General features: G+C 33.9%; 2 protein-coding genes across 5 annotated transcripts; one reads left to right on the plus strand and one right to left on the minus strand.

Moving 5' to 3' along the window:
- Positions 1–8,545: 8,545 nt before the first annotated feature.
- On the minus strand, positions 8,546–18,331 carry LOC107886762 (trafficking protein particle complex II-specific subunit 130 homolog). Of its 4 annotated transcripts, none has more exons than XM_016810818.2 (21): positions 18,061–18,331; positions 17,358–17,587; positions 16,992–17,173; positions 16,576–16,759; positions 16,188–16,278; positions 15,448–15,608; positions 15,049–15,138; positions 14,801–14,962; positions 14,648–14,709; positions 14,390–14,480; positions 13,713–13,876; positions 13,314–13,527; positions 12,363–12,908; positions 12,066–12,275; positions 11,429–11,843; positions 11,233–11,323; positions 10,940–11,027; positions 10,070–10,259; positions 9,612–9,910; positions 9,183–9,273; positions 8,546–9,070 (listed from the first exon to the last, which is right to left on the minus strand). In XM_016810818.2, exons 1-21 carry the CDS (start codon positions 18,122–18,124, stop codon positions 8,895–8,897), a joined length of 3,801 nt encoding a protein of 1,266 aa, XP_016666307.2. In that variant the 5' UTR covers positions 18,125–18,331; the 3' UTR covers positions 8,546–8,894. The 4 variants fall into 4 exon arrangements, with proteins under 4 accessions (XP_016666307.2, XP_016666313.2, XP_040935936.1 ...); XM_016810824.2 differs by having other exon boundaries at positions 10,943–11,027; positions 18,061–18,330; XM_041080002.1 differs by lacking the exons at positions 16,576–16,759; positions 17,358–17,587; positions 18,061–18,331 and having other exon boundaries at positions 16,992–17,129.
- Positions 18,332–18,546: 215 nt separating this feature from the next.
- On the plus strand, positions 18,547–23,114 carry LOC107886805 (peptidyl-prolyl cis-trans isomerase CYP37, chloroplastic). The gene is made up of 12 exons (XM_016810886.2): positions 18,547–18,828; positions 19,163–19,423; positions 19,505–19,594; positions 19,785–19,880; positions 20,342–20,449; positions 20,667–20,716; positions 21,102–21,204; positions 21,506–21,559; positions 21,989–22,144; positions 22,244–22,366; positions 22,664–22,713; positions 22,805–23,114. The coding sequence occupies exons 1-12, from the start codon at positions 18,574–18,576 to the stop codon at positions 22,914–22,916; spliced, it is 1,458 nt and encodes a 485-aa protein (XP_016666375.1). The 5' UTR covers positions 18,547–18,573; the 3' UTR covers positions 22,917–23,114.
- Positions 23,115–23,871: the final 757 nt, after the last annotated feature.

Genomic DNA, 23,871 nt, shown 5'->3' on the forward strand with positions numbered 1-23,871 from the left:
GTTTCAAAGATAGAAGATTATATTCATTAAAATCACATGATTACCACATCTTGATGCAAGATTTACTCCCAATTGTTTTACGGTGCTGTATGTCAAAAAATGTAACGTCCTGTATAATTGAACTATCCAATATAATGAAAGCTATCTGTGGCAAAGTTTTGAATGTCGAAGAACTTGAGAAAGTACATGATCGAGCGGCTTTGACTTTATGCAATTTAGAGAAGATCTTTCCACCTTCCTTTTTCACTATTATGGCGCACTTGGTAATCCATCTCCCTCACGAAGCAATCCTTGGTGGACCGGTTTTTTATCGATGGATGTATCCTATAGAAAGGTGCTAATTTATTTCTCAAGTATTCATTCATTCACCTCTATACATTTAGTTACAGCTTTTGATAAATATTGTATATCGTGTTTAGGTTCCTAAGCAAATTGAAGTCATATTGTCGCAATAAGCGTTATCCAGAAGGATCAATTGCTGAAGGCTACTTGGCAGAAGAGTGCATGACCTTCTGTTCTAGATATTTAGAAGATGCTGAAACACGATTGAATAGACCAAGTAGAAATGCTGGGCTCAATGATCATGACTTGGCCGAAACTTATTTATTTCAAAGTTATGGAGAACCAATCGGTAAAGTTGAAATTGTAGAATTAGATGATATATTGTGGATACAGGCACATCGATATGTACTTTTTCACCACGATTCAATTGAACCGTTGCGCAAGTAAGTTATAAAATTGTCTTACATATTCGTCGTTTTGATTTGTTTATCTTCTAACCAATTAAACTTGTTTTTAATATAGTGAGTACAAACAAATTTTGAGATCTCGTGCACGCTCTCGAAGATTACAACATCGAGAGATTAATAAGTTATTCACAGAATCTTTTCATGAATGGTTAAGTCAAACGGTATGTAACTAAAGTTAATAAGTTACATATAATCGCGAAATTTAGTTAATCAAATAAGAATGTTTTTTACATAATACATTTATAATTATTTAATTTACTTTCGATTCAATAGGTTTGGAGTGGGAAGGACGTCAATGACGAAATTAAATGGCTTTCCCAAGGTCCGAACCGAGTAATAAAAAGATATGTGCCTTCCTCATCAATGGATACAGATTTCATACAAAGTATCGCGAGAGAATGAGGAGAACTCAAAATTGTGGAGTTGTTGTTAATTCTTCAATTACAAGTTATGCTAGTGCTAGGGATAGTAATCCGGTTGAGGGTAATGTGGAGTATTACAGACTTCTTACCGACATTATTGAGTTGGATTACTATGGCAGATGGAAAGTTATCTTATTTCGGTGTGATTGGGTAGATGTTAATACTGCTCGAGGAATTAAAAAAGATCAATTTGGTTTTACAATGGTGAATTTCTCTCGCTTGATTCACACTGGACAACAATTGATGGACGAGCCATATGTATTTTCCTCTCAAGTGAAACAAGTTTTTTATTCGAAAGATCCAACTGATGAGGGTTGATATGTTGTACTCCGGAACACCCCTAGAGACTTGTTTGACATGGGTAATAGAAGTAGAGATGACATTGTCGAAAGATCAGAAACATTACCTTTTCCAGAACAAAACTTAGATGAAAATATCCCTAGTACTAGCACATAATATCAATGGGTTCGAGATGATGTGAATGAAGATATTTACGAATAATGATGTAGTAAGATTTTACGTTTTTTTAATTATATGTAATATTATAATTTTAATCTTGGTCATGTTATATAATTTGACTATTTTATATGTACTATTATTGTTGTAATTTGTTACTAAAACTTTAACTATTTTATGTGTATTGCAGGAAAAATGCGTAGAAGAAGATTATGTGGTTTAAGTATTGTCCAGAATACTCCAAATTCGGAAGAAGGAAATAGTGAACAGCAGACAGTTGTTGGATCTTCGAATGTGCCAGAGACACTTGACGAGCCTGAAGAAGTTCAAAGTAATGTTACGTTTATTTTACATGTGTTGACTTTTATTATTAATTTATTTGTAAATTTTAATATAATAATAGTATATCATTTTTCAGTTGAAAATGGTGGGACGCGCAGAGTTTGAGGACGTACACTGCTTAGTGATTTATACGACTTAGATCCTGCTGACCGTGTCAAAGTAAGTAGAAATACTTATGGACTGCCTGTTGGATTTGAAGCTCGACTTTTAGCAGGCTATATTGGCATTTTAGCACGAAATGCCAATATGTTGCCCATCAACTACGAATCATGGCATCACATGCCTGATAGCAACAAAAATCAGGCTCTCGCTAATATTAAGGTAAAAAATGTGAATGTAATTTATAATATTTTGGTTTAAGTTTCATTCATATTTACATTCTAAACTTGTGTTTTTTTAGGATAGATTTGCTTTAGAGGTCTCCGATGATTATATCAAGAAGACATTGGGTAAAAAATGGAGAGACAATAAAAGCATTTTAAAAAAAACAATATTTTAAGAAAGATATAAGCCTCGAGGAAAAATTGAGAAATGTCCCGCCGGGAATGCTGAGGTACCAATGGGAAGATGCGATTAGATTCTGGAATTCAAAGAAAGGAGAGGTATTACGTATTTCCAAACTCTTATATATAGTGTTTACTATATACGTAATAATAATTTCATTATGTAGGACCGTGAGCGAGTTGGAATAAGCAGCAGGCAAAAACAAAAATTCACGCACACGGCAGGGTCGAGAAGTTTTGCTTCTGTAGCTGAGGCCGAGGTATTAAAATTTTATTAATTCTTTCAAATATTAATAACTTTCTAATATTAAATAATATTTTTACTACTATATTGTAGGAAGTCAAATCTGGACAAAAAGTTGGGCGCCTTCAGCTTTTTGAGATTACGCATAGGAAGAAAGATGGATCTCCTATGACATCCAAAGCTGGAAAATTATGGTATATTTACTTAATAATATTTGATTTATTCTAAATATTTATAATGTTTAATTATAATTGTTTAATTCAATTCATCATTAGTAGTTTTAAATAATGTTATGTTGCATTCCTTTTTATTATATATTTCGTTTCTAACTTTTTAATTGATTTTTTAGAAGAAACTAAAGGATAAGAAGGCGGAATATGAAGCGACTACTTCGACTGATAGTTCTGTTAATCTTGAGAATATTGATAACAGAATTATCACTGAAGTTTTGGGTCCTGAAAGGTACGGTCGGGTTCGATTTCAAGGATCTGGTGTTACCCCGACCCAATATTTTGGATCCGGCTCCCAGCAATACATGCCTTCCGGAAGTCAAGCTAAAGCTGAAGTTCAGAGGTTAAGAGATCAGATAGCTCAAATGCAAGCGAACACAGTTGAGCAAATTGGCGAGGTTCAACGAAAATATGAAGAACTACAGCAACAACTTAGAGTGGAGGCAGCAGAGAGGGAGGCAGCGGCAGCAGCGAGGGAGGCAGAGCATAGGAAAAAGTACGATGACCTCCAGCTACAGCTTCAGCAGATGATGCAGATGTTTCAACAGTCGCAAAAGCCGCCATCTTAAACATTAGTTTTCTCGTTGTAAGAATATTTTTAACTTTGTCACGTTTAACATTATTCTAAGAATATTTTAAATCATACTTTATTAATTACATCATATATCTTTCGTTAAATTTGAAGTATCATTTAGAATTAATATTTTTGGTTGTATTTTTTTATGCTAAATTTGCTATTTTGGCTGCATTTTATGCTATATTTGTTGGATTTTGTTGGATTTTAATGCAAGAAGGGCTGAATATTGGTGGAAAAAATGTATTGCAAATCTACCAAAATTAGTGGCGTTTGTGGAAAAAACGCCGCTAAAGGTCATGACTTTTAGCGGCGCTTTTTTTCCAAACGCCACTAAAGGCCATGACTTTTAGCGGTGCTTTTTTTAAAACGCCGCTAAAGGCCATGACTTTTAGTGGCGCTTTTTTTTAATAAACACCACCAATTTTTGCGGCGCTGCCTATAGCGGCGTTTTCAAAAGCACCGCAAAAAGTTTTAGTGGCGCTTAGAAGCGTCGCTAAAGGCTAAAAAAAGCGCCGCTAAAAGTCTGTTTTGTGTATGTAGTATAAGTGTTTTTTTTTTTTGTTTGGCAAAAGTGCTTAACAAATAATAATGACGCATTGTTTTATAAATATCATTTATGTTTATAAAAAAATTTAAAAATATATCTGAAATCGTTTTAAACTTTTGAAACCATGTAAAAATTACAGTGACATTGATAGTTTTTATCTCTAATATTATTTAAGCATTAATAAAGGTGATTGATATGGAAGGAAATTCTAGTGATTTCATCTGATCATAATAGCAGGATTTACATGGACTACAACATCTATATATTGAGGACGTGTTTTACATTATTAATTATGGGATTTAGATTTCAAACTCCAGTGATATGGAACGGAGCTTCTCGCTGTGATCTATATAAAAGTTTCGATATTCTTTCCACACAAATCTTTATACAGATGACTTACGAAACCATCACGACTATCCTCACCTCTGAAGCTAAAGAAAACATCGTATGTCCTTGCCTTCATCATATCAGCAGCAGCAGTTGTCAAAGCACTTCTCCAGGACTTCACCCTTTCAACATCATGCTTTAAATTTTCTTCATGCTTTGCAAATGCATCTGCAAAACTACCTGTTTGTTTCCGTTCATCCCAGGTGTTGGATATTTGACGAAGGAAAGATTGAAACAGAAGCAAAAAGAATAAAAAATTTTGAAGAAGAATCGGCTTGTCAGCACTATTTCATTAAAAACTGATTGTCTGTTTACAGGGATAAGAAAGCTTAAATAAGCTAAAAGTAATAATAAAATAGTTATAATTTTACTTAATCTATTTACTAGATTCATTTTTTTTATTTGATTTCAGTCTAATCAATTGTCGCAATGTCTAATCAAAAAGTTATTATTATTTCAATACAAATTGGTAATTTGCAGAATAAAGAGCTCCCAGGTGAGCTCTCAACCTTGATGAGCTCGTAGTTCGCATGAATGGTTGTTTCGTAATACGAGGGATCTACATCGTAAAAGACAGGAAAAACAAAGTTGTGCCCATTCAACTTCTTGCAGTCCATAATCTTGACCAGCTCGTCCAAGCACCATCTAGAAGAAGCATAGTGTTTGGAGAAAAGAAATACTGAAACCCTCGCTCCTTCAATGGCAGTCAATAGTGCCCCAGAAATCTCATCTCCTCTTCCAACTTTCTCATTGTCTTTAAAAGTATGGATATTCTTTCGATCCAAATCATTCTAAAGATGACTTACAAAACCATCACGAGTGTCCTCACCTCTAAAGCTCAGAAAAACATCGTACATCCTCGAAGACAACATATCGGTGTTCCACCGGATTTGATTACTCAATCACGAGTAAAGAGCATTTGAGTTTTAAGCAATTACGCATCCATTTGGTTATATTTTAGAAACTTACGCCCATACTACTACTTCACAGTTCACACTCTACATCAACTGCAAAAGCGTGTCCAACCATGCACGTTGAAAATAATGGTATGATTTCACTGAAAGCGTGTGGGACAATGCACATTGAAAATAATTGTACCTCTATTTCTCTGGTTCCTATATGAACAATAAATTTCGACTTCATTTGCAGTCTTTTGCTTTATGTCCATATTTCTTTCTAACTCAATATATGCCTAAGGTTTCTTCTCTTCTATTTCACACACAAAATATTTGAAATCTCTTTCTTTATACTTGTTTAAATCTAGATTTATATTTGTTTAAACCCAAATTCGTGTTTAGTGATTAATTTTTTAATACTTTCTCAATCACTTTAATTAAATTTCAAAAATATTAAAACACACATTATGAGAAATATTTGTTTTTAAACATGTATTATTTTTTGGTAAACCAAATATTTTTTTCTCTAATGAAAAAAAAGAATTAAGCTTCAACAGTAGTTTTAGTATGTTTTTTGTTATAAATAATCAAGTAAAAGCAATATATACCCCATGATTCCATTTCACTGGTGGCAATTATATAATCATATGTGCAAGATGTATACAAACATATACACATGTAAGGTTTTTCTTAAAAAAGTTACCTGTGTTATCTCTCTTTCTTTGATTATATAAGCATTAATAATATTGTATTAATTTTATTTTACATGTTAGAATATGTTTATCACATATTTTTATTTATTAAATACTTCATATATATATTTTATTGTATCAAATAAAATTATCATATTTTTTTCTTATATAATATATATATCTAAGATCATTTTAATTTTTCCAAGTGAAAAAGATAATTTTAAAAATATTTATATAAAAATTTTATTCATTCTCTATTTTTCTAGTTTACTAACAACTATTTCAGGTAAACAGTTGAATATATTTCATTTTTTTAGACTTAGAAATTATATATTAGGTTTTTATTAGATTTAATTTTAGTTTAGTCTAAAATTTAGGCTTCAAGAGTTAATTTCGTTAGTCATTTATAAGCCTTAAATTTTAGTTTTTCCTGAGCTTTTAAAATCTTAAGTTGTTAGTATTTTATCTTCTATTTAACTTTAAATTTAGAATATTTTAAAATTTAATTTTTAGATGATAATTTTGGAAGATTTATATGCTTTAATATTAGCTTTTAGTGATGAATTTTAGGTTTAGTTTTCTTTAGTTTTTGATATTAGATTTATTTGAAGTTAGAGATTAAAATTTTCAAGTTAGAAGCTTTAAATACCAAATTCTATAGGACTGTCTTTGGATAGACCTTGTAAGGTGCTCTAACCTTCCTTACACAACCATACTCTCGAATCTAGATTTAAGCTTTATAAGACTATTTTTGGATAGACATTGTAGGAGTGGTCTAACCTCCATGCACATAACCGTACTCTTGAACCCAAATTTGATTATGAGACTAAGCTTTAATTTTTAAGACTTTTTTTAAAATTTATTTTAGAACTTTAAGCAAAAAAATAATTTTTAACACATTATGATAAAAATGAAATTTTGAATTGGTTCTTATAAAGACAGTGAATAGTTGCACAAAAGATCCCATAAATAAGCTGAACTACCCAGTGAGTTAAACTCCTAACTCGATTACTCAAATGTATTTAAATTTTTTATACTATGTATTTCTTAACATAGGGGATTACTAACATTGCCATAAATGTGGTAGTAGTTGTGACAAGCAATAAATTGTTAGGAATGGTAAAAAATACAGTGGTTGTAATGATTGTAAAGTAAAAGTTACAACAAGAATTTTAAAATTCTTAAATTTGTTAGAAGAAGAAAAGGCTATAAATGAAATGTTCAAACCTTTACTTATAGCTTTTTGAATGAACTTATCAAAAAGTGGTTATAAAAAAAATGGGGGTCAACATGCTGAACTAAGGGATATGGTTACTTATAGCTTTTTGAATGAACTTATCAAAAAAGTAGTTATAAAAAAAAATGGGGGTCAACATGCTGAACTAAGGGATATGGGAGGGAGAGAGAGATTAGAGAACACATTTATAAGCAAGGGGAGAAGCTACGAATTTGGTATTGGGGATGAAATAAAATTGTAGATGTTTAGGGGGTAAAAGTAAAAATTTTGTTGGAAAAGGCTTAAATTGAATATTAACAATTGAGAGGGACTAAAGTGACATTGTTCAACCTAACTAGGGGAGTTACAAAGATTATATGAAACTTACTCCCAATTATTTATGTGGATGTTACACTTAAATTTTTATTTATATGTCAGTGTACTTTTTGTTTAATCAAGGAGGTATTTCAAGAAATATTAAGAAGTATACTCCTTAACAATATTTGTATTCTAAGCTTTCAAGTCGCATTCTCTAGAACATATTAATAGTAGAGCATCCTAATAATCCCACCAAACTTTCAAATTTAGCTCCACAGCCGCTGCTTAGTAGTTTATCTTTGTAACTCTACCTTCTAAGTAATAAAGAGTATTGCATGACAATGGGTTTATGTTTTAAAGTGGTTTGCCAAGGAGCTTTGTTATCAAGGACTCACCTTACAAGGAATTATACTAGAAGTGGTAGTAAAAAGAATAAAGATTATTTATAAATAATGATAATATCGTTTTGTATGTAAATTCATTCAATAGTTGGAACTAATGAAACTTCAGGTGATATATGAAAATAAAATTTGAAAGATAACATCATGGACATTCAAATGCTCTTTCAATGAAAGATCTCTCTCGTTTTCAAAACAAAATTATAATGAAATTTCAATGCGCAGTTTAAGGAAATGTTTGATAGCATTCTCCTATGAAATGATAAAAACTAGTTTGCAATTTATTAAACAAGAATAGGTTTGGGATGATGAACATCTGGTTGCTTGGACTCAAATTTGAGTATCAGATACAAGTATGGATGGATTTGATATCAAATACAAGTATATGTCTAACACAGGCATATTCAATCTTTTTCAAACTTTTATATATATTTGAAAAATTCTTGGGGAATCATATTCCCATGCATACGCCAAAAAAATGTGTCCGACATAAACATTGGACAAAAGTGCTTTAATAAAAATTAAGAGTTGTACATGACTTTTAAAAAAAAAAAACATGATGAGAATATGAACTCAAAATGGAATTGAATCGCATTGATATGCATAATGTGTTGTGCACAGCTATTACACAGTTCTTTGTATATGTACTGATATTGAAGGCACTGAAGGAGCTATCTATTCTGATCTAAATCAACTAAGTTCTCTTGATTCTTTTTCTTCCAAAAGTTGAAAACTTACAAAAATTGAGCAAAATCAGAACAGAGACATGAATTTTATCTCGGACTTAGATTTTCGCCGAATGGAATCTACTTTGAAAGCCGAAAAATATGACCTGATTAAAGAAGCCAGGAAAATCATGCTGGAACACAGAAGGATGAACTTGGAGCAGGAGGCAAGACGCAAACCAGCCAGGAAAATCATGCTGGAACACAGAAGGATGAACTTGGAGCAGGAGGCAAGACGCAAACCAGGTGACATCCGGCAGGACTGCAGCTTATACTCACTTCATCGATACCCGGAAGCCCAAGATGAGGAGGGTGGATGTATCCAGCAACAAGGGGCATGCATAATATGGAAATAACTATCCTTGAACCTGGAAAGAAATGACAATTTCAAGCAACAGAAATGAAATATTAATGCTTTCTGCTTAGCTGCAAAGCACAGGAATCGGTATTAAAAGGTAAATAGGGAAGTTGTTCGTAAACCTTGCTTCATGTCAAGAGAAACATGCCCTCTTTTCCTCCCAGCAATCATCCATTTATCAGAATTTGCATTGATTTCATATAACATCTTGTCCTGTCATTACAATAAACATAATTTGTAGTAGCTGAATGTAAACAAAAAAGTAGAAGCGTTGCACAGTATTCACTAATAGCTTCTCTAAGGATTTTCCTTCTACAAAGCAGGCCATAGTCTGGGGAAAGAGGGAAGGATTGCAGTTGTTAGGATCCGAACCCTAAATCTGTTAAATGCAACCTCTTAGGTGTGACTAAATGAATCAATTATGTTAAGCCTTGGGTGATGTGGGTCTTTTTTTAACGAGAAATATGCCAAAATTTAACTCGACTTCTAGTGCATAGGTTCATGCTTATACCCGACTGAATTTGGTGAATGATAAGATTGTTTTAACTTACATTGTTTTGAGGAACTCTTTTCTCCTCAATGTCTTTCAACCTTTCAATCCTCCATTTCATGGTAACAAGTTGCCCAACTCGAATACTATTGGAAGGAAGAGGTAGAAATCCTACAGCCAGGCATGGGCTAAGGACAGGCTGCTGCAGAAAAAGAGCACTCCTGAAGACTAAATTCTTACTAGTATCCTCATCATTTTCATTCGATTTCATAGCCACAGGTGGGTGTGCCCCAATGGTCCTATCACCAGAAATTTCATATCTTATGTTTAATATGATTTCTGCTGGTACCTTATTTTCATCTGTAAAGCAAGAGATTGATTGATTTTCATAAGTATGAGGCAATGTGAGAGGGTATAACATATAGAGGTCAATGAATTTAATTTGAATAAACAAGAGTCAAAGAAATAGAAGCCTACATCCATATACCCTCATACGATAAAAAAAGGAAAAGTCGGTACCTTCAGCAGTTCTCTTCTCCAAGCATAAACAGAATAGGAGTCCAGCTCTTGAACTTGGAGATATGACGAGAGGAAAGAATGCAGAAATAGGTCTTCCATTACCTTGTCCAGCATGTGTAAATCCATCGTGAAGGTCAAGCCAAGCATCATAAACAGACAATGTGGCATTCACTTGGGAGTGAAGAGTTACCTGGAAATGACATGAACCAACATGAGCTTCATGCAAAATATGATCTGCCGGTTGATGAGCTAAAATATGTTAGAATTGTGATTGTTTGGCGGAAGATAAATTGGTGTGTTTGATGTGATGGTCCTATTGTTTTGTTTCTTACATTAGCATTGTATTCTCCAGACATTGCTGGGGTTTTCTATTTTATTAATGAAAAAACTTTTGCAGAGCATAAAAGAAATGAATGAGAATGTAGTTTTCAGCATAAAACATGAATGGTATGATTGAAACAACCTCTCCTATTCACATGCAACACATACATCTACTTTACCACATACAATAAATTTCTAATTCAACATGCACTGCCAGTTTATTTCATATGAAGTGGTATAGTCACTGGTTGAGTAATGCCATTAAAAAGGTATAAGCTTATCACATTTGTGGATGCTATACATCAAGGTCAAGCATGTCATATGACAACTGAAGATGAGCATCAAAAGTAGATCAGACAAAAGTAATACTAATTTCGATAAAATTATTTATAATTTCTAGTCAATTAAAATGTTCATTGCAATCTCCAATATATAAGAAAATCAAGACATGAGGAGTCTGAGCTCTTATATTTATAAATTATAGTCACTTCATTAACATGTTCCAAAAGAAACATGCATACACAACTGTGGTTGAAACTAAGGACAGACAACCTGCAAAAGCAAAGTCCTATCATTGCATTGATTGGTGACTCTTGTGCTCACATGGAAAGGATCACTGAAATGCAGAGCTATGGTTCTGCACAATAGAGTAGAACACGTAATAAAGTTCAGAATTCAAATGCAAAACCAGTAAAAAGCCAGATAAACAAAATATGAGAGACTGTGTTGAGGGCTTATACAGATGCTGGTAGGTGTGTTGTGAATGTGAGTGAGTGAGAAAAAGAGAATTCATACTCAAATGTATAGAAAAACTAAAATATATATATGAGGAAAGGCACTACGTGTCATAGATCTGGTTCTTTGATATCCCAAACTCAAGCTTCAAAGCTATTGTCCTCATTCTGTCCACAATAATTTGTTTCTCAGGGGCCCCTGCCACAGCATGCAACATAACATAAATGATCTATCTATCAGATGCAGAAAACTCTAAAAACTAAAACCATCATAACTTTCTTGTGCTTTTTTCTTTTTCCTGACCTGAAGATGACCCTCTTGCAAGCTTATCATCAATAGCACGAATAGGAATCCATAAAATTGAGGATACATCACTGGCCCAATCTGGAAACTCTATTTTGCCGCTAACAAGACGTAACTGCTCAAAGTGTTTATCAGCAGCTGGAGAACAATCTTTTGCAGCCGCAGAACTATCTTTTGTAGCATCACCAGAGTTTTCCGTACCAACCGAGCCCTGTCCAGCCTTTTTGTAGCTCTCCATCTCAATGGAATGTGACTCTTCAATCATTAAACCAGGACCAGTATCAATATGCAAGACAGCACCTTTTAAGGAGTAGTTTATAGGCTGTGCTATAATTCCAATCCACTGAGTTTCATTAATCAGTAAGGCAGATGATATACTTGCAGATAGATCAGCTAGAGGTCTTGGTTTGAAAACCTAAGTGAAAGATAAACTTTGATCAGAAGATTGAAGAAATAGAGCAAAAGAATGGACGGCTTCCTGATATTATAGCTGTGAATGTTACCAAGTTATACTTTTAATAATGAAAACAGTTTGCATTTTAAGATGATGATGAAAATTATTGTCCTAACATTTCTTAATCCATATTACATGAGAAGACTACTTCAAATCCAAAAGAGAGATGGACAGAGAGAGTACCTTCAAGATAGGCCGGGTTGGCTTCTCATAGCTCATGAAATCATCACTATCTGCTGGACCTCCCTTGGAAAAACTATGAGATCTGAATGTCAACTGCCCAATGTGACCAGTAAGAACTCCCAAGACATAGGAACCAGGCTTCTGTGGTGGTAAAGGAAAGGTGATTGTATTCCTACCAGGCTTTAGTACAGTGGCATTAGAGTTCCGTAACTGAAATATGAATCAAATTAATGAGTCATATCATGCTACACCATAGCTAATAAACATTCTAACGTCATCTTGTCTTAGAAACCATACCTTACCACCTTCATCAGCATTATATGTAGCCATCAAAGTGAGACTAAGAGAATCGAGAGTTATATCATCAGGAAATCCACTCCAAACGGTCACAGATAAGGTACCAGTATCCCCATCACATAGTGCCATAGGCGGCCCAGGATTTCCAGAAAATGTAATTAATGATGATACATCAAGAGGAACATGGTGCGTCATTTCATTATGTGCTAGATTAACAACTTCTGATTGAAAAGCTTGGCGTTCCTTTGATGAGAATAAACCTTTATCTAGCGAAAGCAATCGCACACAGGAGGACAGGTAGCCAGCTTCATCATTGAGTGACTTTTGACATTCAGCTAAATTGGGCAAGACTTCAGCTAATAAATCTTCCCATCCTTCACCAGCATAAAGGGCACAAACCTTCTCATATGACTTTGCAGCTAGGTCAAAGTTCCCACGCTTAAAGCAGACAGCCGCAATTTCACCATCAAGGACAACTCCGTATCTTTTCCACCAAGAATGGTGGTAATTGTCAGCAGCACCTTTAGTGAGCTCCATATATTTTTGCTGCCATGACCCAAATAGGAATTGATGAGACAAAAACAGAAGATACATAAAATATTGAATATCAGTGCTCCCACATCAAAAAATAACTATTGGACTATAGAATGAATAAAGGTCTAACAAGTAACATCTAAACTCTTAGGGACTCAAAGTGATAACCCCAAGGAGAATGTAATTTTGGTGTAAATGTTTGTTAATTTTTTTTAAGGAATCAAATATGAACGGGGAGGAGATAAGAGATTGTCAAGTATATTCAATTCAACTAGCAAGGGCTGAAGAAGAGATTGTCCTCTCCCTCCCTCCCAAAAAGAATGGTTCTCAACAGTGGAAACATGAACAGTACATGTGTGTAATGGTTCTCAACAGTGGAAACATGAACAGTACATGTGTGTAGCCTTAGTTTGATACCTCGAAGTTCTCTACAGATGACAAAATTTTCTGGAGATCAGGATTTGAAATTGTTTTCTTCAGAGCATGTTCAGCAGCAACAAAAATTTCAGCAAGTCTCATAGGACGACCAATTGAGCAATCGAAATTTCCAGGAGATGAGTATGTACGTGACATCATAAATCCATGTGCTTTATCTGCTTGGGGCATCTTTGCTGGTACATCTGCAGCTAATCTGTCAGAATGCATATATATTTACTTGACATAACTTTTAATTCTGAAAAACAAAATGGCAAAATGAAAATGAAAAAAAAAAAAAGGTCAATTAATTTCTTTAAATGAAAATCTTTCAATTGAATAGTAACTCATCTTCATAAAACAGCCAAGAAACATTTGCCTTGATTCTTGAGATTTCCTTACCCATCATTGAACCCTAGACTGCCATAAAAAATCTCTGATGAGTTTCCAACAGAACGTGAAGACCTTCGCCGGTTTGCCTCACGTACAAGGATAGTAGGTTCCAGTGGCAAGGGTTTCCTCTGAATGCCAAAGTGCTTGGCTCTAGGAGTTTCTTGCAGGATCATCTGAACCAAATAAAGAAAGTAAAGCTGATCAAAATAGAAAAAGACATTAAGGGACTAGATAATTGTGTATGCATAAAGCTTATGACTATGATCACATGCAATTGCAATGATGCTTTATTAAAATCTAGAACAATAATACTATTCAAGTGGTATGATCATATAGCACCTTAAGTTTAGAAGCTATGAACTTGACAGCTGAATAATGATTGCCATTAAATAACCTATATTTTGAAGATTTAAAGTGTTATTATGTACTTCCAAAACAGGGCCACTTTCTTCGAAGTTTTAGCAAGGTAAGGTAAGGAAAGACCACCGTTAAACAATAGTTCTATGTTGATCTGAAGCATGCAGACAATGAAAGACACAAGCTACTAACTTGATCTAGTTTCTTCTCTCAGAAAAGTTTCTACTTCGAAAAAGCCTACTGAATAAGAATAGGTCATCATGCAGCGAACCTATCCTTTTCTTTTTTTTCTGGTTTTATGAGTTTTTAGATGTGGAATAATAACATGCCTTTTCTTTCACAACCACCTCAGAGGTAGCATCATCTGGAACTGAAGGCCAAACTGCCGGCTTGGGCCAAGGCAGCATGCTTAGAGAAGCACTTCTCAAAAGAAAGAAACAATAGAATTAGATTGTGAGAAAACTGGCCTCAACTCAAAAGAAAGAAACAATAGAATTAGATTGTGAGAAAACTGGCCTCAACTGCACAAGTAACCAAATTCATGGAAAGTCAAAGGTAGATTTGATCTCCAAAAATTGAATGCGTACCTGTTAACAGGACTCCTTTCTATCTCTGTTCCATATCCAATTAGATATGCAAGCCTCAATAACTGCCACAATTATCAATATGTTTCAGTGGTTGTTCTACAAAATGACAAATGAAATCCCTTATTTATTTAAAACAAGAAATAAAAAATTTACCTTAATCCTACATAGTGAGTAAAGATCACCTTGAATGCGATAGAACTCCTTTTCTGTCTCAGGGGCTACATCTTCATCATTATATTGAATACTGGTTGCATCAACTAAAGCCAAGCATGCAGTGATTACCCAAACTTCACGCATACAGAAGGGCAAAATACTCTACAACAAATCCATGAGGAAAGAAACATGAAAAATGAAAACAGTGACCAAACTGTTGCTGGAAGAAAATAAACATTATCAAATACCTCATTTGATTCCAAGGCTTTTGAGAAACTAATTATAAATGAATAACCCCTCGAAGCAACCTCAAAAGGACGATTCAGTTTGAATAAGAGCTGCAAGTTAACACTAATCAGTGAGACACAGTATAGGCAGACACACAGACATTCCAACTATGGGCTTGAAATTAATAAACCAATTACGAAGAAAGAAACACACATCGAACATTTGAAGGAAGATTAAAGTTAAATCATGTGGAATTGCATCGCCAACAGCTGTTGAAAAATTAACCATAAGATTCCAATAACCCATTAAGAAGGGCATTTTGATAAATTTCTAAAAATTGACAATAACAAACACAAACTCATTTTAGTGGTAATTACTCACGAAATCAGATAGTGTGATGCATAAGTACTTAAAGTCACCTTTGATTGACAAGCAAAGAGATACTGTCTGAATTCAAATTCCCTGAATGAGTCACCTTGAACAATCTGTGTTAATGATTTGTTTCCAGGGTTGAGCAGTGCTGCCCGATCATCACCACAGTCTAGTCCTCCAAACTCCCTATGTTTCCCACCCATATTAACTGCACTTATATATTAATAAATAAGATCAAGAAGTGCTATGGGATAAAAAGAAATTATCAAAATTCACAAGAAAAGGGGAGCATTTCAAGAAAACACCTTGACAATTACCAGTCATAGATTTGGCCTTATGACAAATGTGCTCACATATCTACCAAGTCAACTCCAAAAAAAGAAACTGAGATATGCAGCCATATCACATTAACATTGTGTCATAATCAATATCTTGGGGCTGCCAAATTTCAAGTACAAGAACTACAGGAAAAAGTTAAACACTATATAAAGAATGGAATTTGATTATAAGGAAACTTATATTCACATTACAACAGGGAATAGTTATTTATAAGTTTGTATGCATTGAATGGTTACCTAACTACCCACCCTTATTTAGTAGAAGCCAAATAGTTAATCAGCTTAACTTTATTGTTTTCAAGTGTTACAAGAGAACCTTAAAAATAGGCATGTGCCAAAATCACAGTGCAGATTGGAATCATAAACAGAAAAGAGAGTATGGAGTAGCAAAGTTAAAACAAAACAAAATGGGTACTCAACACATAGGAACATATATATATTATTCATACCTGTTTCCAAGTAGCATAATTCTAGTTCATCATATTCACGTAAGGCATCCTCGTGAAGATGAGCAATCTCAAACATAAAAGCCAAGCTTTCCTAAGAAAAAGAAAAATGAAGCACTAAACATCCAAGCTTAAAATAATCTGTTTTTTATTTGGGATATGTAAACTAATGTGATAGTTAATAAGGATTTATATTAATTAAACAGCAAAATAGGTTTGGCCAAGTTTGCCTTTTCTTTTACAATCTCCAGAGATAGAAACCAGAAAAGGATTATGATATATGTTTAAGATAAAAATGGAGCTGAGGTAACACAAAAGAGTGGAAAATCATAAAGTTTATCCCCAGATCAATATCAGTCATGACTGCATTACTTTCAGAAGAGGACCAAACCTTCAGAATGAAAAAATTACAGAAGTTCCAAATCGGCATGAATCGTTGTTCACTAAGCTTGCGTATCTCATCCTCATAGAATTGTATTCGTCTATCCAATGTATTTTTGATAGAATCCATAATCCTGAACTCTAACTCTTCCCAAAAATTTGGTTCAGGACCATATATGTCAAATTTGCAGCACCTAAGTGAAGCACAGTTTTAGAATATCAGAAAGCGACATAGGAAGTCAAACACCAATTTCCTGAGGGTGCTACTTTCAAAGTTTCGCCTAATTTTTCTTTTGCAAAGATTTGGAACATGCATGCAGAAGATCAAAGCATTACTTCAACACTAAAATCATTGGCAACAATACAAATAGTACTTGTGAAATCAATAAGAACATATATGCAAGCTGCTGAGAGCCGCAAGCTCACCTTTCCCTCTTCTTGGAGCTGAAATCAGCTTCAAATTTGGCATATACTTTCTTAGCCATTTTAGTGGCCTGATCATTGTTTGGATGAACTTTAGATAAAAATATAATAAACCATTCGCGCTCATCATTTTGAGCAAACACTTTCAGGCGTGGTTTAACAATATTCTTGAACTCATCAAGGTCCTGGGGACAATGGACGTGAATAAAACAGTAAGCACACATACAAAAATGAACATCAACATGTAAGATTGAACCAGACACCAATAAATAAAATTTAGAAAAAAAAAATTAAAGAACCGTTTTATTTTTCTCATTGTGTGGTCATAGGTCTATGAATCTGTAAACTGGTTAACAAGATCGAAAGTACCTCACATGTAACAAGAACCAGAGTCGCATATGGCTCTCGAAACCAAAATAAGTACTGCTCTTGAGGAAATCTGCTACGTAATCTTGCATCAGTGGTTAACACAAATTCAGCAGGCAAATTCTCCAAAAACACAGGGTTACGGGTCTTGTTATTCAAGCAAGCTCTTTTGAATGGCAGCCTCTCTTCGAAATTGTTCCTGACGGCAGGCCATAAGTCACTGACATCTTCAACTGTAAACGGTTCATTTGCAACAGTTAGAAATATAAGTAAGGAGAATATCATAATAGATTCCTTGCTAGTTCATGACTTCATGCTAAGACATGGCTCACCAGTTATTATTAACATACAAACATCTTGCAGAGCAGCAAACTTGGAATTCATCCAATTAGAAAGTAAGAAACTAGACTCCATATTGACACATTTAATAAACAATACATTTAATATGAATTGATATATTTTGCAGTTTGTATTGAATTTATATTTACACACAAAATACATGAGAGTGACCAATCAATCCCTCAGTCTTTGAAGAACCCACTTCGTAAAATCAACTAAAAAGTTTAAAGCTCAAATCATCAATAATTAACACCAACCCTTCATAAATTTCCACAACAAAAATCCAAACAACTTACAAATTCCCCAAAAAAGCGAAAAACCCAAACCCAAAGTTAAAGAGTTTCAATTCAATTAAAAAGGGATTTACCAGCAATGATGAGATGAGCACAAGCGCTCTTTATTGTTTGAAATTGAGCTAAATAGTTTGCCATTGTTTTCTTTTTGCGATCTACAATAAACTAAAAAAATCCATAGAGCAAATGCAGAAATGTGAAGAAGAAAAAGGGAAAAAAAATGGGTTTATTCCAGTGAGATTTTAAGTGTTGGTTTCGCTTATACTCCCAACTCTCTCTCTCTCTCTCCATGGATTCAAATCAATCTCCCAAATTCCTCGTTTAGCTTTTCGGTTGAGACAAGTTGGATTAAGTCAAAGTAAAAATTAATTATCTAAATTTTTTATTAAATTATAATTTAAGAAAATTAAATCCCTTCTTTGAGCAAAAATTTCAAGCTTTTTTATTGAAAATTAATCAAAAACATTTTATAAATGAAAAAAATTGCATTTATTTCTTAGAGGTGTAAAATCCAAACACGTCCTTAACTTCATCTGCCAAAGCCCAAAACCATCCAATCAACAGGTTCCACGTAATCACATTTCTAGATGAGGCGCGCCAAAACCTCTTCCATCTTTCCTTTCTGTAACGACCAGCCTTCTACCTTTTTTTTTCCCTTTTTCTTTGCAATGGCGTTTCCTTTATCCTCTTCCATTACTCTTTCTTTCAGTCCTTCAACTCAAAAGCGCCATTTTTTATCGACCCATTTCGCTTTTCGATTCAGTCAAGCTCGTAGTCAAGAGAATGCAAGACCCTTTCAGCTTAAAGGTCAATGCAAGGCTTCTAAAGAAGCCTTTGTCAAGGTTGGGGTTTTACGTTGAATTCTTGTTGAATTTACCTTTATATAATTTGTGGGTTTAATGCTTTGAGTCTGTGTTCTGTGACATGGTACTTCTTAATTTCATCTCAATTTAGAACAATTTAGATAGACCATGATCTATGCCTATGACTAGCCATATGCTACATGATCTTTTTTGGAGTTGGGATGTATCATTGATGATTCCGTATAAATGAACTAAAATTATCCAAGCAGTTTACTAGTTCTTAGTCATTAATCTTTTCTTTATGATTCTTTTTCAAACCCAATCCTGTTTTCAAGCTTTTCCCTACATTCTAAAAGTGCATTTAGTGATGCAGGATAAGTCACAATGCCGAAATATTCCTACAAGTTTCAACTTGTCAACTTTGATTAATGGAACGATGAAACTTGAGAATGTGATTGCTGTGATACTTATTTTAGCCGAAATTACCTCTCCATTACCTTTAGCTGGTTGGGACTTCTGGTCTATTTCACCTGCCAATGCTGTGCTTTACTCTCCTGAAACAAAGCTTCCAAGGACAGGGGAGCTTGCTTTAAGAAGGGCTATCCCAGCAAATACAAACATGAAGGCTATACAGGTTTTAAACTGATAATTGAATTCACATAGGTATGGTTAGATGCTAATCAGCCTTTTTTTACCATCTTTCTTTTGCTTATAGGATTCTTTGGAAGATATTTCCTACCTGCTAAGGATTCCACAAAGAAAGCCTTATGGAACTATGGAGGGTAATGTCAAGAAAGCTCTAAAGGTACCTAGTAGTTCCTTTTGTATAAAATTTAAATAAGTTAAGGAACTCATACCATTGGAGCTTACTCATATTTGAATTCATCTTTGTTCATTCTATGTTGTTTTCCCATGTCAATATCATGTTCCTTTAAGTATATGCATATGGTTTTCCTTATTCTCTTTTGATTTTATATCTCTTTGATTAACTTCAGATAGCAGTAGATGGAAAGGATTCTATTTTGGCAAGTATACCAGCAGATCTAAGGGAGAAGGGTTCAACTCTTTACTCATCTCTTGTTGATGGGAAGGTACCGTGAAAGAAAAAAATCATCTTAACTTAAATGAGACACTCGATAGTTTTTATCTACTTTTGTTTCCTTGAGACCACATTCCAGCAAGAATAACTACAAACTACTTTTTGGTTCACCAAAGGAAGAAAAAGAACCTGATGAGAATTTTAAATACAGCATCAGATATTTAATTTGACCCTCACCCATTTGAATATAATTTGTTTCTTGAAGTATCCTAATATCTGGTTTGTAGCCAGAAAAAAGTATCCTAATATCTGAAAATGGAATGCCTTTTTTCCTTAGATTGCTTTTTATCACATCAAAATGCTCAAGCAAAAAGTTTATATGGGTTAACCTATGGTTCCGGGGCTCAGTTATGTATATTATGCTTTGGTAGGGAGGACTTTTCCCTGATGAATGGATTCATTCATTTGCAGAGAGACCTCATGGACTGATTGTGGTATTCCTTGGTTTACTAGGGTGGATTGGAAGCACTCCTAAAATCTATAAAGGATCAGGATCCAGATAGAGTATCTGTTGGCCTTGCATCTTCACTAGATACCGTTGCTGAATTGGAGTTGTTGCAGGTAAGTACTATACTAGTATTCCCTAGTTATACTTTGTGCGTATTCTGATTCATGATTTTCGGTAAGATATTTGAAGGATCAAAATATTGATTGACTTCCTTTACTTGTGTTATAGCTGCTGATTTTATATGCAGAAATTTTGTTGATTGTATGTGTTAGGTTTAGTTGTTAAAATAGTACAAGTATAGTGACATCTCAACTTATTATTGTGGAATAGGCCCCGGGGTTGTCCTTTTTGTTACCTGAGCAATACTTGAAATATCCAAGGTCAGTCTTCTACAGCCAAAGTCAGAATTTCAATGTTTTACTGAGGGTTGTTATATTTATATGTTTTAAATTGATTGGTTAATGCAATTTATATTTTTAATCTACTTTTAGTTTACCTATTTTGAAGCATGCAACATAGTTTTCCCCATTTTCTTTACTACAAACATACTTACATGCAATTCTATTATCTTTTTAATATCTAGCTGTTTTCTCTACTATTTGACTGCTGTTTAAATATTTTTACAATTCATTTGCTCTATGGTAACAATTTTTCATTCAGTGCCCGTTTGGCTTGCATGATTGCATTTGTGATTAGTAGGCTTTAAGTTTAAACCGGTTTTGTCTCTACTTTTTTATTTTAAATGGTGTTAGTTATGGTCTCTAGGCTAACAGGGAGAGCAATTGTTGAACTTACTATTGAGAAAGGAAATGGTTCGTCATTTTCCCCAGAAGCTGGTGGTGAACTCAGAAAGACTGCCACCATTCAGGTATGTTGAACCTGACAGTTCTATAAATTTGTCCTTTTGCGTCTATCACCTTAAGACTCTATCACATGTCGATAGCAACTGTCTTGCTACATCTCTGATTGTCACCTAACACGTTATTTGGAGCTCAGGCCTCAGAACGACATTGAATACTGCTGAGACAAACCAAATCATGACAATTGCTCTAAATCTGCTTACTATACCATCTTTCGTGAGGGGTTGGGGGTGTTGAAAACAATAACAGAGCTAAGTTGAATGACGCTTTACAAATTTACGGTTAACTGATTATCTTCTACCAATTCAGGTTGTTTTGGATGGATATTCAGCACCACTAACCACCGGAAATTTTGCAAAACTGGTAAGGTAGTTAAACTTCTTATTTTTGACATTGGTTTTTATTGCAATATCATTTTACATTTTAAAATAAATTCAATTAGGTCTATGCTATAAGTTTAATGACATGTTGGTAATGTCTTCACTATTGCTGTCCATTGACGGATGATAGCATGACTATACCCTCATAAAAGCAAATGCTTTTCCTAATCAACCTTAATAGTTGGAGCAGAGCCTTAATTGGTTGAGCTATATCTATCTGTTAACGATAAACATAGCAAGGCTGAAATCTTACTTAGTTGATGAATCGGTTTGTGCTTTGATCTTTCTGATTAAAACCATGCTAGTTTCCTGTATGCGAATTGGTTAAAAATGCTGCAATATTTGTGAACAATAGCAATTTAAGGTGATTGAACCACATGTACATTCCTAAGAATTAGTTATAATTCTTCAGGTGACAGATGGAGCATATGATGGAACAAAGCTGAGCTGTATTAATCAAGCTATCATCTCTGAAAACGATACTGGAAAGAACGGTTACAGTGTTCCCCTAGAAATAATGCCATCAGGACAGTTTGAGCCTTTGTACAAAACAACCTTAAGTGTTCAGGTATGACTCCATAGCTGATTTTTTACATATATCCAGAAATTGCAGCTATGCCATTTTCCAATTTTGTGTTCAGTCTCATTCTTTTATTTCTCCTGGTAGGATGGCGAATTGCCAGTTCTTCCCCTATCTGTTTATGGAGCTGTTGCTATGGCACACAGTGAAGTCTCTGAGGAATACTCGTCACCATATCAATTTTTCTTCTATCTATACGATAAAAGAAATGTAAGTATACTTCAAAGCTCCATCTAATTCAATGCTTACTATCTGCTTCCTATGTTACCCAAACTTGGTGTGAGTGTCTAATATGGCATGCGTCCATCACAAGTATTATGAAGTTTTTAAAAAAGGTTTTTCCATATATATAAATGATGAAATTGCGGTAGCCATAACTGAATATGGGCCAAACACAGATATACTGGTAAAATAGTCTACTTCTACCATCCCCTCACCCTTGCCTGTCCAATATATCTTCCAGTTATCTGGTTAAAGCTGTATAATGATGATTTTACTTGTTTATAGTCTGGTTTGGGAGGCATATCGTTTGAAGAAGGTCAATTTTCCGTTTTCGGGTAATGTCATCTTATCCTTTGGATTACATACATCTATGTATGAGCTAATTGTTGGCTAGACTTTTCATATGAATTTAACTTCAACATACAGATATATAACTGCTGGAAGAGAGATTCTACCACAAATAAAAACTGGAGATATCATCAAATCTGCAAAGCTAGTTGAAGGTCGAGATCGCCTTGTATTGCCAAGTGAAAGCTAAAGAACTTCTTCAAAAAGGGTCATCTCCATAATTTTTGAAGTCCATGTATCATTCTCAAAATTTAAGTGGTAAGGCTATTCTATAAGCTGTAAAGGTCATTTTTGGAGTTCTTGCTGCAGTTTTAATTGAAGGTGTTTACTCTTTTTAATATGAATTTTTGTTGTAAATTATTAAAACTACTTTTACTTTTTAAATCAATTCATTGAAGCTTTATTAACAAGCATTAGTTCTAAATTACTTGCATCCATTGTTTCTTCTTAAGAATTCTTTACATTCATCCACTTTATCCCTTCAGAAATACAAGAAGAATGGACTGGATGGAGAACAAATTTGAAGCTAAGATTTTACTTTCTTCAAGCCACATATTTAGGCAATATTTTTATGCATGAATTAATTGATTATTAGTCTAAAATTCAAGATAATGTTAGCAAAGATGCACAGAAACTTCGTAAAAAATAGTAATAAAGAAAAGTCAACAAAGGTTAATAAATTTTCTCACAGAAGTCTCATATTACTTTCATTATATAGATATAATATCTAAAATTATCAGATTAGAAGAAAAGCCTTTACATAAAATATCTTGAAGAAAAAGGCAGATTCCCGAATCTCCCTGGCAATTTCATGGGCTTAAATTCTTTGATGAAACGTTTGATTTCTCAAAAGTAACAACTTTATAATTAAAGATGTTTGGGGCAATAAAGACCAAAGTGTGAATTCCATGAACATATGTGCATGACGTGGTGCTACCGCACCGTCCACACCTCCCTTTTCCTAGAAGCTACTTTGTACTGGATTTTGGTCATAAATTTTTTATTTTTTTTAAAGATATAATTAGACCCAAATAGATGCTACTCTCAAAATGAAATAAAATAAATAATATTTGTTATTTAATATTTATCACAAATTCGATATCATTTTCCGAATAAGATCTTATGGTTAAAATATACTATTAGTC

The sequence above is a fragment of the Gossypium hirsutum genome, chromosome A11 (assembly GCF_007990345.1).
Source record: "Gossypium hirsutum isolate 1008001.06 chromosome A11, Gossypium_hirsutum_v2.1, whole genome shotgun sequence".
In the NCBI taxonomy this organism is placed as follows: Eukaryota; Viridiplantae; Streptophyta; class Magnoliopsida; order Malvales; family Malvaceae; genus Gossypium; species Gossypium hirsutum.